We start from the raw sequence: 17,135 nt of genomic DNA, 5'->3' as shown, positions 1-17,135 counted from the left end.
GGCTGTAACCATGGTTTGTCAACTTGGTTGCAATGGCAAACCAGCTTTAAACCACTAAGTCATTTCAGATGTGACAAATCATAGTTAAATTTTGGAAGTATGTCTGTGTTTTGCTAATGAGTATAAAGCTTGTTCACACATTATGAGCAAATTGTTGCCATGTCAATTATTTACCTGTTAGATATGCATGTCCTTTAAATTGATATTTCATAGTATCTTTTTACACATACACAGTTGGACTAAAAAATACCAAGAAGTTACTCTAGAAGCTGTATAGAAGTATTACTAAAATCTGTTTTGCTTTGTTCATATGAATCTTCCCTTTGGGCTTATATTCTCAGTTTCTTGTATTTTTTCTAAGCACTTATTTGGGAGAAATAAACAACAACTTGAATCCAGAGTTAATGTTAATACACAACTCCATTTACAAGACACTCTGTTAGCAATTCTTATCAATCTGCCTTACAACTATTCCTGCAGCCCTCTGAAAATCAGCTCCAGAATTTTGAAGACACCCACCACCCTCCAGAACATCATGGGAGGTGGCAAAGGAGGCTGCAGGAAAGAGCAATTGCAAAAATCACCTTTCTCCCTTTGTTCAGGAAGAGCCTTCACTAGATTACAATCCATCATGCTTCCTAAGGAGTAACTTTAAATCAAACAATAACAACTTTGTTATATCTGTATACAAAATAGATGTCATTCCAGCAGACAACTGTCATATTAACCTAGTGTATGTTTTTGAATCAAACCACCATGTTTGGAAATGGTTGTTATTCCAAATGCAGCCTTTATAAAATGGTAGTTGATTCACACTAGGTTTCTTAGGCACTGGAAAATATTTCAGGACAAGGCAACCTTGTACAGAAGAGATGGACTTTCCATGAACCACAGTAAAACTGGACTGCCAGTGCTGAACATCACAAAGGTTTTGATCCAAGACTTGAAACAATATTTTACTAACCTTCTTGACATGGAGCGCAGTATTTTCCGGCTTTTACTTAAGTTTTCACTCGTGTTTACTAGCTAAAAAAGATTAAAAAATATATTAACATTCACGTGTTTGCTTTAAAAATACACTGCTCCAGTGTTTGCACACAGTAGTGTGCCTCGGGTAAGTCAGTTTAGAGAGCAACCCTATGGTCCCTACACCTCTTCTGCAGGGTTGTAAGATAGTTCAGGTTCCCAGGTTCAAGGCTGGAAGGAGCTCCAACCTCAGAACCAGAAATCAAGGCTGGGTGCGCACATGCACACACACACCACCCTGCTGCCTGTGCAGTAGGAACCACACAGGCTGCTATCACAAGGCCAGGAAAGCAGTCTCAGAGAGGGAAAAGGGGGACCAGGAGGGAAGCAGACTAGGACTGCAAGGAAAAAATGTCATCCCAGTCTCTTTCCCTCCATCTCCAAAGCAGTTCAGATAGATCAGGGGTCCTCAAACTTTTCCACCAGGGAGCCAGTTGAAAGGTGTCGGTGCCGACTGTGGGCCAGAAAGGTGGTGCCGGCGGTGCGCGCAGGCCTGGGGGAGGGGGGGCGGCACATGCAGGTGCGTATGCTGAGGCGGGGTGTGAGGCAAGGCGAGATGAGGTGCGGGCGGGCGGGCACAGCAAGGGGAGGGGAGGTGCAGGCAGGGGTGGGTACTCGCCGCGAGACGAGTGCACAAGGCAGTGGCTTGCTCAATTGGAGATTGTTTTCTCTGAGCGACCAAACCGCTGCCTCCCCACACACGGGGCGAGGTGGGCGGTGGTGGTGGGCACGTGCGTGGTGGGTCCAAATGGGCATGGCAGACCGGATAAATGGGCATGGCGGGCCAGATCCAGCCCCCGGGCCATAGTTTGAGGACCCATGCCATAGATAGTCTAGCTAAAAGCAGAGAGGAAGGTGTAAGGAGGCAGAGACTGCCTCTGCTGTTACTGCTCTACACTAAATACATATAAGAAATTTTGGATGCTTAAAAGCATCAAAGGCAATACCCACAGGTCTGTGCCGTTCAAAGATTAAAATTCTCTACCCAAGCAATTCAAATTCTGAACCAAGATGTCTCAGTTATATAATCTGTAAGTTATGCAAACCAGGTAAACATGAGTAATTGTTTATTTTGCATAGTTTTTTTCCTATCCCTGTCAGCTGTACCACAGTCTCACAACCAACCACCACCCAACTTATTTAGCAACCCATCTTGGCAAGTATTACCCAAACATTTTGAAGCATACATTCATAAGGGCTAAAAATTACTCTTAAAAATGAAAATATAGGTTTAAAGAATCTGAATTCTGCACTGAGTACTACAGTCTGCTTTTTTGGGATTTCTGGAAATGGTCGATATACATATACCTGTGTTGTTTTCCCAGTACAATAACAACACTGCATAATTAATAATGTCTATTTTAAATATATAGCGCTGATCACTCCCAATTTCCTCCCACAATCCCTTGCACATACTCTCAGGACTTTCAAGAAGGAGCTCATGGGAGATAGCTGGGGAAGCGGGGGAAAATTATCCAAAGTAGATCAGGAACCTTGTATGAATGAAGCAAGGACTGGAGGAAGAGAGGAAAAAAACAGCTGCACAAGCAGCCTTCTGTTCACACAACCACTGGACACCATGAGAATGGACCTATTCATTCACAGAATATGGATACCTAGCTCATTCACAGAATGTGGTACCTAGCTGCATCGCATGAGCAGAGATTTCCAGTTAGTATTTTATTTTATTTTATTTTATATTTTTATTTTTTTATTTTTTTATATTTTTGTTTGTTTGTTTATTTATTTATTTAGGGAACTTCTATGCCACCCCATTCGCCGAAGCCTCGGGGCGACTCACAACCATAAATAAATAGAATCCTATAAAACAATATAAATTAAGTCAATATAAATTTTGAATCAATCAACTGTAACTGTGTCACAATTTAAGTAGTTCTTGCATCAGAACTGAACGCTACCATAGTCTTAAAGTCAGATAAAAATGATTAGATAATAGTGAAGTAATGCAGAACAGCTTCAATAAAAGGAATGGTCTTGTAAGTTTGTAAGTCTGGGGGAACCTATTAAATGTTAAAGCTCCTAGGCTTGATTTTTATAAAATATAAAAACAAGACCCATGGGAGAATACAGCACATTGTCCAAGCTTCATATATTTTCTCCCTTCTTTCAACAAGATGGTTTTTGGAATGAAATCATTCCACAAGATTTATTATCATCATACATCCAAGGATGACAGAATGGGGAGGGCTCATTTCTCAGTGATACAGCACATGCATTGCATTCAGAAAATCCTGTTCTGAATCTCCTGTCCAAGGAGCTGTTATCAGTTAAGAGAGGACTGTAGAGATCAATGCTCTGAGTCATACCTAATACAAGTAATGCCACAAAGTCACCTTAACAGCAAATTACCACACCGGCGAAAAGTAAGTCATTCTTTGGCTCCTATATCCTGAAAAGGTATAGTTCTGAAAAGGAACCCTTGAAAGTAAAGGTTTCTCTACACTACTCTGAAGTGGAAGTAAAGTTAGGTGCACATGACTACGTTTTTCAAGGATTTTTAAAAACATATTTTTCCCAACACTCTTTTTCAAATTGACATGTTGACATGAAACTGTGCCAGGGACCCTGTACTTCTGACACAGAAAGATAAGACTAGTGTATAAGAATTATGGCACTCACCCTTCCTTTCGTGCGTTCCAGCTGCTCCCGCTGTTCCCCAAGTTCTTCAATTATATCTGTACCAATTTGATCCGTCTCTGCAGCAATCTGGTGTGAACGCTCTATGCTTTGACTAGCTCGGTTCAAGCTTTCTGTTCCTTGAAGTAGCAATACCCTCTGAGACTGTATTTGAGTCTAAGAGAGACAAGTAAGACCTATTTAAAAAGGCAGAAAAAATGTTTTTTACCTTCTAGTATTCTCTCTCAGATAAAAGAGGTGCAGAGTAACTACAAAAACCGATGGAAATCTCTACTTCATAGGAATGTTTGACATTGTACAGAATAAAAGAAAGACTTCTGATTTTGCACTTGTGTAAGCATTTAATACAAGCCAAAGATCTTTGTGTATCATACCTAAGAAAAAATGTCTCAATGGGCATCATGCAAACCCATGATGAGCTGGTTATTGGGTGAACCAACAGTGTACGTGACACATAATCGAGCTCATGGTACATCGTTTGCTACCCCCAACCCCCTTCAATCCTCCCATGAATATCCCAAAGGACAATGTAGGAAGATCAAGTTGACTCACAATCACTGCAAGGAGAAGTTTCAGACTCCCTATGAGTTTTTTTTCCTATTTAAACTTTTTTCTTCTTCAGATCATAGAAGCTGGCTGTAAAGTCAGTTTTCACAATTACCATTTTGACAGCTACTGGCAGTACCTTCAAAGCCCCACAGAGGCATCTTGTCAAGAATTTTGTAAAAAAAAAAACAACAAAAAACCATTTTTTTCATTTTAAAATTCTTCTATTCATTTTGCAAACATTTGTGTATTTTTGAAAAATTGCTCACACTTGCACAACTGTGGACATTCAGGTACCAGAATGGGATGCAAGCTGGCTGCTGGCAACATCTTGTAAGTTCCCACTATGACACTACCCATAAAGTTACCTAAAGGCTGTAGGTAATTTTATCCTTCCCTTTGGTTAGATGACAGCTGCCAAAATGCAAGCTGCATTGGTGCCAGTGATCTTAGCTCTCAAAAAGTTAGTGCTGTGCCATTCACCTCCTCCATGGCAAGATCCTCAGGTATTTTGTGGGGGCTTCATGCGTACCAAGGGTATCCTCACTTTTCCACTTATCCCCAAGGTTCTAACACCTCAAGAACATACAATAGTGTAAGCTACCCCAAATTCCAACTGAAATTGAAGCTGTCAACAGTAGAGCTCCACCGTTCAAGCAGGATTCAGAAAGGGTAAAAAAGTGAGGTTTTTTAAAAGCTCAGGAGCAACAGCGTTTTAAAAAGATGATCTGCAGCAGTCAAAATGGGAATCACAAAACTATTCAGTGGTCTGTAGGTTCAAAATAAATAAATAAGCCACACCAGGTGCCATTCCCAGCAGCCATTCTTCTTCCCCACCCACTGCTGCCAGCAATGGACGTAGAAGAGAGCTGCTGCAAGTGAACACGGAAAGCACCATTCCTTACAATAAATCATCTTCCCTGCCCACCACCGCCAGTGGCAGTGATGGGCATGGAAAAGGAATGCTGCTTGCACAGCCCTTGGGGTTTGATTCCTCGAAAACACTAGGCAGGGTTCACCACTACCAGGTCACTAATCCAGAGCAACTATGCAGGAAATAACTGGGATGGACCAGAGTCCATGGGGCAATGGACAATCTAACTATACAGACAGTGAAAACTGAACAGACTAGGCCAAAGACACTTTGTAACATTACTTCAGAGACCATACACTATAACTGTCAATCCTAATCCCTGGATTATTTTATCAGAATTTTTAGAAATGTAAATAAAATAAAATAAAATTAGGGCTTCCTGGGATGATGCAAATTGCTGACATGAGCAAAATCCATGTAAGCGATTAGAACTGTGCTCCAAATAACATGAAATAATGTCTCATAACAGACTTATAATCAAACCTCCCAATCAAATAGTTCGCGTCTCCTTAACTGGTTTTGGAGTTTTGTAGTTTCTAGGAAACAGCCAAGAGAGCTTCCACATATGACTATCAGTACGATTTGCAATACCAGCTGCTGGAGAACATGTGTGGAAGGTGCTATTGGTGTTCAATTCTTGTTTGTGGGCTTCCCACAGACACAGAGTTGGCTACTGTGGGAGCAGAATGCTGTGCTAGATAAATCAGCAGAACTCTTTTCATGTCTTCATGTACTGTCCAGGTTGCTACAGTTCCAGCTGCAGCTTCAAAGGGCAGGCTCAGTATCATCCCTCTTCTTAGGGAGTGGCCCACCACTGAAGGACGATGGCATAGGAACAGACAGATGTCCTGATGAGGAACACTGCTCTTGGTGCCAAGGGTTACAGAGAACTGGCCTTCCTCCCAAGAGGCCCTAGGTGTTTCATCAGAGACCTCTTGCTGAACTGCATAAATTACCACACTGCAGCAGCCTTCCTCCCCCTACTAAATACAAGATAGAATGTGGAACAAAGAAGTTAAAGGAAAATGCTACACTTCCATCTCTCCCTTCAGTCCACTGACCTGAAAAGGAAGGTCTACAACTCATCTACACTACATAAAGTCTATTTATCCTTCCTGCTTGTAATCATACCTAGTAACCATGGAAACCTATGCATGTAAAAGTAGAGACCCAGCATGCAGACTGGGTCTCCCCTCAGTAATCAAGTTCCCTGGCCTCTCCCAGGTGATTGATCTTTTGTAATCTGCAGTGGTACACAGATAAGATTGTATAACTATAGGACCATGTAAGCACTACCTTTTCATGATGAATTCATCATTAAGAGATATATCATGACCTTAAAGGAGAAAAAGATATCTGAGAACATTTTCCTAAAGCAGAATATAAGGAACATTGATCCTCAATGTTCTTTCTCAGAGATATGCTAGATGAAGCATCTCCATTGTCTGACATGGATTTTAAAAGGCCAATCTTTCTTCACATTTAAATGCACATTTAATTAAATCTGACATCAGCATCTCTGAAGTTTAAAATAACACATGGTAAAACTCCAGTGAAGGTACAATCACAGGGCTCCTATATAAGCCTGGGTAAGTAAACTTAAAAGGTATACAGGAAATGCTAGGCTCCATGATGCAGCTAATTGACTTGCTCATGTATGGCCAGGTTGATAGCCAATGTACTAAAATTTTTAAAATGATCAGAATACCCCATATTTAATTAAAACCATATGAGCTTGTGTGATGAAATATAAATGTATCTGGCAACTTATGCCAAAAGAACATACAGTAAGGCAAATTTTAGAGTGTGTTAAAAACTGAAATTAAAAGGGCTTACTGTATCAGTAACCATAAGTCAGATGTGCATTTAGCCCTCCAAAATGGGTGCCCAGCTGATGTGGGTCAACACTGCATTGTTTCAATACATGAGTGCTTCAGCAAGCATTCAAATGTGCATCTTGTTTATGTTTTGACAGATTTTTATGTGCAAACAGAATAACATAAAGGGAAAATTGCTAAGCCTGTTAAATCAACAGGGGTGACAAAAATAAAAGAACTCAGGACACTTTATGCAAGATATCCTTTCCTTCGAACAACAGCATTGGCTTATTTTCTCATACTTACAAAAACTTGTACTTTCAAGACTTATACAGAATTTTAAATTAAAAGATGTTAGACTTAATTTGCATTCCTATAGGACTAACACACCAAGATTTTTATGAACTTTTGTATTTTACCATATACTTGCAATGTTGCCATTAATAGTATCCCAGTACTTACATAAAAGTTCATGTCCTTATTTAAAGGTCTAAAGCTAGCAAGAACATGAAGAGCTTTGCCAGTGATCTAAAATAACACTACATGTAGTTAAAGTATACCTAGTACTCACACTCTGCTCATTTTCTGTGGAAAAGATTCCAAATTTGGGATCTGCATGTCCACCTGGGACCACTCCTAAATCAGTACTTTTCAGTCTTCTCTGGAATGAGGCAAGGTCTCTTCTGTATGCCCGAATTTTGATCATCATTTGATTGTGAAAGGACACTGGGGCATATTTCAGTTCCTCTTCCATTTCCTGTAGCTGCAATGGATAAAAGATAAACACAGATTAACATTCTTGTTAATGTATATGAATTATGTATATTAAGTCTATCATCAATTCGCTGGGAGCCGGTGTTATACCATGGCTGTAAAAACAGACTTCTTATGGATACATATCATCCAACCAATCTTACTGGCTGCTATTCTGCTGGCAGGACACAGGGGCATAGTTTGCTAAAACTCTATGATTTCTTTACTCTCCTTTTTAAAAATCCCCATTTATTTTGCTGTTCAGAGTTTAAACTCTGATTAAATTCACAGTTAATTTGGTCCTAGGTCTTGCTGAGATGGCAAACCAGAAGGATACACTTCAGATTGTAAAATTGGGCTTGATTGAATGCACCATATTTAACCAAAGTAATAAATCTGTGTGCATAGAAAACTAGCATGTCAGGGAGAAGACTAGGCTAGAACCTTTGTTCCTAGTTTTCTATATGGATGTATGTAGGGAGAGACATTTTGTATGGGGAACATTCAAATATATGAGTACCAACACTGAAGAGGTATGTTCCACACATCTCAGCAACAACTATACTTTCAAGGATCAAAATAACATTGGAATGAATGTCTTGATTTTGTGAGATTTCAGTCACTGACTTAAATAACATCTCATTCTAGTGCATGGCAATCTTCTTTCAAAGCAAGAGGAACTTCAAAAGTTCTTTGTGATTTAGCTTGGAATCCATATGGTATTGGGCTAGTACAAGAACATGATATGAACATAAGTAGACATTCAGTTAGATGCAGGGCAGAAATAACCATTACAAATGCCTGTTCAAGCACTTGCTTTGGCATGCCAAATTGCTAAATTCAGCAAAGAAAAAAGCAGAATAGAAAATACTTTCATAATGGGTTTTAAAATCAGCATTAAGCAATGAAGTAAGACCCTGAGTATTACATTTCAAACAAACTGATGACATCTAAGTCCATTACTTAGCATTGATTAGAAAACCCTCTAATTATAAATGATATATTTACCGTTTCATTTGCTTCTTTTTGTTTTTCATCAAACTCTCGTATCAACTTCTTCTTCTCCTCTGGAAGACATAATAAATAACATGTAAAAGGCAAAAATAACCTAACATCAGAAGCATCAAAAGGAATTCTCAGGGAGAATTCACGAGATAATTTAATACATTATTCTGTTCTATTATTTGTTTTTGTGAAAACTATTTTGATAATCAGACCATAATAGCTGATCATATGAAATGACCCTCAAACAGTTGAGAAAGGATTGCATAAAGATTATGTTAACCTAGACATGTTCATAAGAAATTATCATTCAAAAATTCAGGCAGAGATATGAGCAGTTTGGTGGATGTGTGAAATTCAGGCATACAGGTAATATGTGACATGGGTGGTATGTACATACAGCTGTACAGAGAAAGATCTGGTACAACTTTACCACTGCCTTTTTATAGGAGGAAGGAACAAGCACACAGATGGACAAGTAAACAACCATGTCACATGCTGCCTCATATGTACAGAAGAGGAAGATTAGTATGTCTTTTTTTAACCACAGCTCTATGGCTGAGGAAGTATAAGAAATGTGCCCCTAGAACAGGAGTATGCAAAACCCCAAGATCCACCAATGGAAGACAAGTGTAAAATGAGGGTGGAGCCAAATGCACCAAAATGACTTAGGGACAGAGCCCTTCACCTACTACTTCCCAAAAGCCACACCCTGAAATGACTCACAAAAAACAAAACTAAGTTGGAGGGGTGCAATAGCTAGTGCTCATCTTGAATGCAGGAAAATCAAGTTTCCCCTCTTACGAATGAAGATCATTTTGACAGGCTGAGAGTGTGTGATCTACCCATGCCCAACTAAACACAGGATTGCTGTAAGCCTAAATATCAGTTTGGTTCCTTCAAAGGGCAAGATACAAAATAATAGATTATATGCTTCTTATTGCTTCAGATTCCCTGCTTGCTGGGGGTGATACAAGTTGTAGTCCAACACATCAGGAGGGCACTAGGCTTGGTAAAGCTGGAGTGTAACACAGGTTCAATAATGCTGACTTACTATCGATGTACGAATCAACAGGTATAACTTTCATAGGTAAAATCATACAAACATTATTCACATGTAGCTGGAGCAGAGAAAACCCCTCTTTTCTAGAAGTCAGAACATGTGCATCCTTGAAATGTAGCTGGCACTAACCAGGTGCCATTTACACTTGACTGATTACAGCAGCTCAAAGGGCAAGTCACACCAACCCACCCCATCCTCCTCCTCTTCTATATAATAGCACCCCATCCTCCTCCACTCCTTTGCAGCATCTTCCTTCTATTTTGGTATGCAAATGGGAAAAGATTATGCCATTGTAACTTTTTACTTCTGAAATCTGTTAGAAAGTGTTAACTATGTTATGTGTAACACTTTAATGATCAATGTATAAAAGGACCAAATGAGGACTGCTCAGGTGCACCATCTGAAACGATTCATTGGCAGTTGGTTATTCTAGAGAATAAATCTTTTAAAAGAAAACCTTCCCCTGTTGTATATTTTGGGCATATGCACACCAGGGCATGGACCTCTTTTGGTCAACACTATCACTAGACAGCCTTAAACTGTCCTGTCATTTATTCACCATCAGGGCAGTTAAAAATGATAAAAGAAGATCTATAAACCTTCTTTTATAGGTTTATAAAAGTTGTAAGAATTAGTAAGTAGCAGTAGTAAGAATCTGACAACTATGTTATATTAGCACAGAATACAGTGTTGTCATATTGTGCAAGTGACATCAAAAACAGAGAACTTTTAAAAAGGAGAGCAAATAGTTATGCTTGCAAGATCACAGCCAAAAGAGTGCCCCAATTGACTTGAAAGCTATACATAAACCAAGCAAAAAAGCATTTCATGAGGTGGGAGGAGAGACAGGAACCCTGGGCTTACCAGCCCTGCGTCCTGAAGCCCTTATCAGAATTTCAGTTTATAGATTTAAAATATGCAAGACAGCACTTTCAGGTAACTGCACATTGCCCTCCTCTCAGTGCTAAGCATTCATAATCATCTTCCTAGACAGCATATCAAACAAATCCTTCATCAGCTGCACTGGCTGCCTGTTGTAGTCTAGGCCCAAAGTGCTGACCTTAACATGCAAAGCACTAAACTGCTTGGAGCCAGGTTCCCAACCCTGAAGATCTTTGGTGGAGGTCCTTCTCAGAGAGCCATTCCCAAACAAAGTGAGGAGAGAAATGGCTGGGAGAAGGGCCTTCTCTGTGATCGCTCTCCACCCATGGAACACCCACCCTAAAGAGATGTGCCTGGCACCTTCACTGTTCTCTCAATGCCGGGTAAAGATGCTTTAACAAGTGCTTTTGTAGCTAATCATTTTTAAAAATATTGTCCTAAGTCTATTGCTGTGTTGCCTTATTGTTTTAGCCAATTGTTAGATTTTGTATTCTTTTAATTGATTTTATGTTTTTAATACTTCTAAGTGATCTATTGTTCTTACTGTTGTTTACTATTTGAATGTAAGCCACCCAGAAAGCCCTTGGGCTATGGAACAGCATATAAATGCAATACATAAATAAATGTTTCTCCCACAAGTTGAATGCTGCAATCCAATGTCCACTGACAAAGGAGGTAAGTTTCCATGAACCGAATTCAACGACACTTGCTTCCAAATAAACCGGACTTTAACAGGCAGCCTCTGAGGGAGAAAGCATGATTTCCGGGTAGTCAGGATTCAACTCTACCGTGAAATCTGAGTCTCTCACACACATCCTTCCTTATTTGCAACCCCTTTTAAAATCCCTTCGGGGCTTAGGGGTTGCCACTCGCTTTTTATTATTGACCCTACGCCTGGGCCTTCAACAGCACCCGGGCACGCAGAAATTTGCAAGCAAGCTTCCCCCATCACTCTCCTTGCTAGTGATAAATATAACATCGGCTGGATGCGGGAGGCCGGGTCGGGCTGGTCCGCGGGGCCAACAAGACGGAAAAAGAAAGGGAGGCCGACGCAAACTCAGAGAGATACGCCCTGCACAGACCGCGGCCGGGAGCCGGAAGGGATGGGAAGGGAGGCGGAAGGTTCATTTTCACCACAGGCGCCGGGCCGAAGGTCCGCGCCGGCGAGAGGCTCCTGCCCCTCTCCCCGGGAAGGGCAGCTGCGGCTCCTGCTTGGCGCAGCCCTGGCGCGGGCGGCCGAGCCTCGCGCCCAACGGCTCGCCCCCGGCCCGTTCACGTACCAACCGACGAGCTGCCGCGCACACGCTCCGGAGCGCCGCGCAGCTCCCCGTGCAGGCTGCGGAAGATTTCGTGCAGTCGCTCCAAGTGCTCCGAAGAGCCGCTGCCGCGATTCTCCATGGCACTCAGTTGCTGCGGACGGCTTCCGAAATCTGGTGCGGTCCCGGTCACTTCGACCTGGGAACTCCCGCAGTCTCCTCACGGGCACTTCCGGGACGCGATTATGGCGGCGCGAAACGGGCCCTGCGCCGCTCTCCGCTGGCCGTCCTACAGCGCCTCCTTGGTTCCCGGCGAGTTCCACAGAGACAGGAAAAGGCCTTTCGAGGGCCGGTCCCATGCACGGGATGGCTGGGGTTTGCTGGTATTTATTTATCCATGTTTTAAAACCTTTTCTATCCGTCCTTCACCAGTCGACTCGCGAGAAAGAGCCAAATGTTCACAATGAGAATCAGACATTGGAACAAGGGGACTTATACTTGGGACCCAGTAACCAAACGGCCCATCTGCGGCATGACTCTGAGTCCACTGAGCAAATAGCCACCCCACAGCATAACGATGAGGCTTCTCCTCATCCTGACTCAGGTGCTTGAACTCCGCTCAGAGTCGGGGGGGGGGGCAACTTGTTCAAGGCACGACAACCAGTGTCTTAGGACTGTTACCGGACTGAAACCAGTTAACAGCTGGGGCAAACCCCGGGTGGACCCCAGACCCAAAGCCAAACAGAGCCTGAATCGAGACTGAGATGAGCTAATAGCAGTTTTATTCTGGTGCACTATAGAATAAACGGAGACAATGGGGAGATGCTTCCTAAATCAGAGTCTCGAAAGAGGTACAGAGAACATACATTATATACCCTACATCATAACATGTTGTCCGGATACAAAGTAAATTCATTTCCCCATTATTCTTTGTTCTATTTGTTAGTTTACAGAAAACTCTTTATTTATCCAGAGACTCCCTTCTCATGTGTCTGTTGATTATCTCTGAATTATTCACATCCGCTCTATGTTTCTCACCTACTAGTAATTTATAATGCAATTTGCTACTTTTATTGAGGCTTCACCCGGATTCCAACTGGTCCAGGCTCCAGAGATACTTCTCATTTACCCTCTTTGACATTCAGTCATCCTGTCCCAGGAGTTCACACAGGGTTCTCACCTCCCCAGTCCCTCCTGGACAGGAAGTACAACATGGCTACAGATTTCTGGCTAAGTGGTTAGCCTAAGTGTTGTGAGAGAGTATGTTTCAGGTAACAGGACGATAATACAATAAAAAGACACAGGATCAGCATCAAATAGCAACAAATAAAACCCATTTTAAAACAGGATTAAATCTTAAAATATTGGGAAAATTGAAAGGTTTAGGCCTGGGGCTGAAATAAATAAAGTATTGGTGCCAGGTGCACCTTTCTTGGGTGCATGTTCCATAACTGGGGCGCCACCACAGAGAAGGTATACAGTGGTACCTCGGCTCATGAATGCCTCAGTTCATGACCAAATCGGGTTGCAAACAATTTTTTTAAAAAAATGCCTCAGTTCGCAAACTCTGCATTGGGTGACAACCCACAAACACAATCTCAATCGCGCCCATCTTCCCTGCATGAGCGTGAGTGCTGCCATCTCCCCACAACTGCAGCCATCTCCCCCATCTCCCACAAGTACAATTGCAATTGCACGATTATGGTTTGGACTCTCCTTCCAAACAATAACCTCCCCCCACCCCCAGGTTAGTGTTCTCTACAGTACTTTGTTCTTTGTTACTTTGTTTCAAATTTTTGTGATTAAAAAAAATTGTAATGTAAAGGTTTTTTTCTAATCCACCTGTTTTGTGAGCTGTACTTTCCGGACGCCAGATGAACTGGAACTGCAAAGACTGGGATTCTTGTGTTCTGCCTTGCTCTTTGTATCATCCACAAGGAAGCAAATGACTAACCAGGCAAACTGTGAGAGGCAAGTCCTACAGCCAAGTGTACAGCTGAGTCCAGAAACTGAGTGAAGCCTAGACAACAAAATCTTGAAGAATCGCCTCAAAGGGCAAAGCAGATAACTGAACTGGACATTAGGCCATTTCCTCATTTCACACTGCTCCCACCTTGCAAAGCAAGCTAACCCAAGTCTGTTGACCAAAAAGGGGTGGTGGCCTTAGACAGGGTATTCATCATCGTGGGGTGTCTCAGCCCCAATGAGGATGATATCTTTAGGTCAATGGGTCAAAAGGAGGGGCGTAGGGAGCAAAGGAACCAGGCCTCAAAATAGATTGGGTAAGAGTGCTGCAAAAGTGCAGGGGAGCAGGTTAAAGGTGAGAGCTGGCTGGCACTGAGTTCCTTGCAGCCAAAGGAGGGGGCAAAGAGATCAAGGGATTTGACTAAGACAATCCCCATCTGAGCTGCTTGGATGGAAGCTGCTTCCCGAGAAAGAGGAAGCACCAGGAGTTATCTGAACTGGCTGATTTGTTTGATTGTTCACAAAAGGGGGGAACTGTTGGAGAAATATGAAAATCCTGGCAGAGGGGGGTTGCTTATATGCACCTCTGTGCTAAGGTCAGATCTCTTTTGGTATTGGCTGTTGGTTCAAGAGGATGGGAATTGGTGGCTTGTGTAGGGGCTGCTGGGGCCATTGTTTTGCTGATCAGGTAGGGCAGATAATGCTGCCAGATAGACAGCATTGCAATCACCCTCATTTGCATACCAAAACACATAGTGATCCCTGTGCCTCAGTGGAAATTTTACAGCTGGGTTACAGTGGAAGCCGGGATAGAACAAGTGTGGACGGCTAATCCAGAGTGGAGAGCTGTGTACCAAGATCCCTGGTATTACCTGTTGGATTGTTCTTAAGTCTTCATTGACATCTGTTTATCTAAATCCATCTTGCAGATGTGTCCAATCACCCCACAGGCCCCTCCTTTGGTACTAAAACATGATTCAGAGCCAGCTTCCTTAGTGCACGCATAGTAGCATTTCTAAGAGCCACTATTGCACAGGCCATTTGCTCCTGAAGATGTGCTAAATATCCGTGGGTAGACACTGCAAAGGAGGCTATTCCAATCCCTATCACCTCTCCTCTTGTTGGAATTGTCAGCTCCTTTCCTGCGCAGTACTCCTCTGTTACTGGTATGTCTCTAGCATGTCTTTGTGAATAATGATCCTGGCAGGGTACATCCCCTAACTTTATCAACAGTAACTATTACAGGATGATGTTTAGTTGAATCTTCATACTGATTGGTAAAGAAGTAGACCCACTTGCCTGGCAGGAGGCAGTAAGATATCAAGGATTTAGATCTTGAGATTCTGCCTTCAATTAGTTTCCAGAACAGAGCTGATTTTTTTTTTTTTTTTTGCCATTGCAGCTTCAATCAGTTTCCCGCATAAGTCTTTAGTATAAACTTTTTTTTACTACCCTGAATCTGTAGTGTATACTTTTTTTTATCAATAATTCTGTCAGGACTTCACTTTTGGCCTGAACTTGTGCATTCAGATACTGCTGGTATTTCCAATTTAATGCTTTTTTGCAACCACACAGCTATTATTAAACCATGGTTTGGAGTGGTTGAAGGATTTCTCAAACTCAGCATTATGTAAGTGAACTAGATAGGGGTTTAACTTTTGTATAAAGGTCTCATAAATAGGGGATCTAGAACAGTTCTGAGGTTCCCTGACAGGTAGCAAATTTTCTTGGGTTACGATATATTTTAAGTTCTGTGCCAAATTAGGTGACCATCTTACTTGGCAGTTGCATCTTTCTAAAGGTTTAATTGTTGTGAGGTATCTAGATTCCAGATGAAGATTTCCGGAATCCAGCTGCAAGTATAGTAATAGGGGAAAGTGATTGTTCTCCATATATGGAAGCACTCGCAAATTCCCAGTCATGGGAAATAAGGCTCTGCAGACCAGAATATAATCTATTGTGCTAATGTTAGTACCAGCCATAAACATAACTTCACCTGTGATATCACCTTCAACAGAACCAATATGGTTTTTATTCTAGATATTTCACTGTCCCAAAGAAAGATAGTGGTCTCTGCCCAATATTAAACTTGCAAAGCATCAACTGCTTTATCCTGATCAAAAATTCTTAATTGTCACTGCAAAACATTCTCCCAGTACTATGTTCACAACAATAAACATGGAAGATGCATACTTTCAGATTTCCATCCACCTGGACTATTGTCACTTCCTAAGGTTCCAAGTTGGCACTACTCTTTACAGCCCCAAGGGTATTTACGAAATGTATGGTGGTGCTTTGTGCCCATTTAAGACTGCAAGGCATCCAGTTTATCCCCTACTTGGAAAATTGGTTATTAGTTGCTCCGTCTAGGGAAGACCTCCTCTGTTCCATCCAAAATACCCCCTGTTGGTGTCAGTGACCCACCTACAATTGCAGATAGTTTCCATTTCTCTGAGTATGCCATAATTGTTTTTAAAAAAATATCTTAGACTTGGGCCATGTTTTGGCCTGATTCCCAGTTCTGAGACCAAAACATCAGACTCCATAGAACAGGGAAAATAGTGGGAACCCTTCCTATTTATACTAGGGGAAAGGAGGCAGGGCTCCCGCAGAATATTATAGGAGAATGTTCACAAATGGAGGCATTTCACAGGTGCCATACCCATATGTGTGAATGCACAAATGACCACTCAAAGAACTTCGGTTACAGATAAGCAACCTTACTTTTCCTGACTTCACCCTTGTCTCTGGCCCTACTGATCATGGCCAAGATCTCCATACACCCCTGGTCCTGGTGCTCCAACCACAGAAACCTGCTGCCCCCATTTTAGACTTGACAGGCAAAATGCATGGGGTGATAGAATCATTGTGTATGGATATGCTCATTGATGTCACCTGGCCTAATAGGTAGCAGTTTAGCTCTAAAACCTGTTCCCTACCTTGCTATGACAGAGTCATTGTATACTGGCAGTGAAAAATTTGGAAGAAGAACATGAGGCTGTTCATTAATGAACTGGAGAAGGATCAGGATGTTCTCTACATGGTACTATGTGACCTTCCATAATGTAGGGAGTATTGAAAAACTTGCACTGATAAACATGCTCTTGATGATGAAATTGTGCAATTTGAGTGTGCTAATAGCAATATGCAGGTACAAGCCATTTGATGTGCCTGTCTGTAATTCTCCAAACTCAGAAAGTTTGGGCAGTCAGAAGAAAGTAGGAGGAGCACAGAGATGAGGATTGCCTCTGTGCTTCTCTTGCCCTCCAAAATAAGCAAACAGCCAAGCCACA

The 17,135-nt window shown here is 41.9% G+C and overlaps 2 protein-coding genes across 3 annotated transcripts in view; one reads left to right on the top strand and one right to left on the bottom strand.

The window, feature by feature from the left end:
- VTI1B (vesicle transport through interaction with t-SNAREs 1B) overlaps window positions 1-12,104 on the bottom strand; it is a 25,986-nt gene extending 13,882 nt beyond the window's left edge. Inside the window, exons 1-5 of one of the 2 annotated variants that reach the window (XM_044436205.1) lie at window positions 11,902-12,104; window positions 8,683-8,741; window positions 7,493-7,684; window positions 3,667-3,840; window positions 965-1,026 (exon numbers count right to left, since the gene is read on the bottom strand). In XM_044436205.1, coding sequence (XP_044292140.1) covers window positions 965-1,026; window positions 3,667-3,840; window positions 7,493-7,684; window positions 8,683-8,741; window positions 11,902-12,019 — 605 coding nt within the window. In that variant the 5' untranslated portion in view covers window positions 12,020-12,104. The remainder of the gene's footprint in view (window positions 1-964; window positions 1,027-3,666; window positions 3,841-7,492; window positions 7,685-8,682; window positions 8,742-11,901) is intronic. The other variant, XM_044436204.1, reaches the window with a different exon arrangement.
- The window catches only part of LOC123026492 (retinol dehydrogenase 12-like), a 22,021-nt gene continuing 16,900 nt past the window's right edge, over window positions 12,015-17,135 (top strand). The window contains exon 1 of the mRNA XM_044436206.1: window positions 12,015-12,260. Within this exon, the coding sequence (XP_044292141.1) occupies window positions 12,235-12,260 (26 nt within the window). The 5' untranslated portion in view covers window positions 12,015-12,234. The remainder of the gene's footprint in view (window positions 12,261-17,135) is intronic.

Source organism: Varanus komodoensis, unplaced genomic scaffold (assembly GCF_004798865.1).
Source record: "Varanus komodoensis strain SLA01 unplaced genomic scaffold, ASM479886v1 scaffold3, whole genome shotgun sequence".
Taxonomy (NCBI): domain Eukaryota; kingdom Metazoa; phylum Chordata; class Lepidosauria; order Squamata; family Varanidae; genus Varanus; species Varanus komodoensis.
The sequence above is the reverse complement of the archived record's forward strand: the minus strand, read 5'-3'. Positions and strand labels throughout refer to the sequence as shown.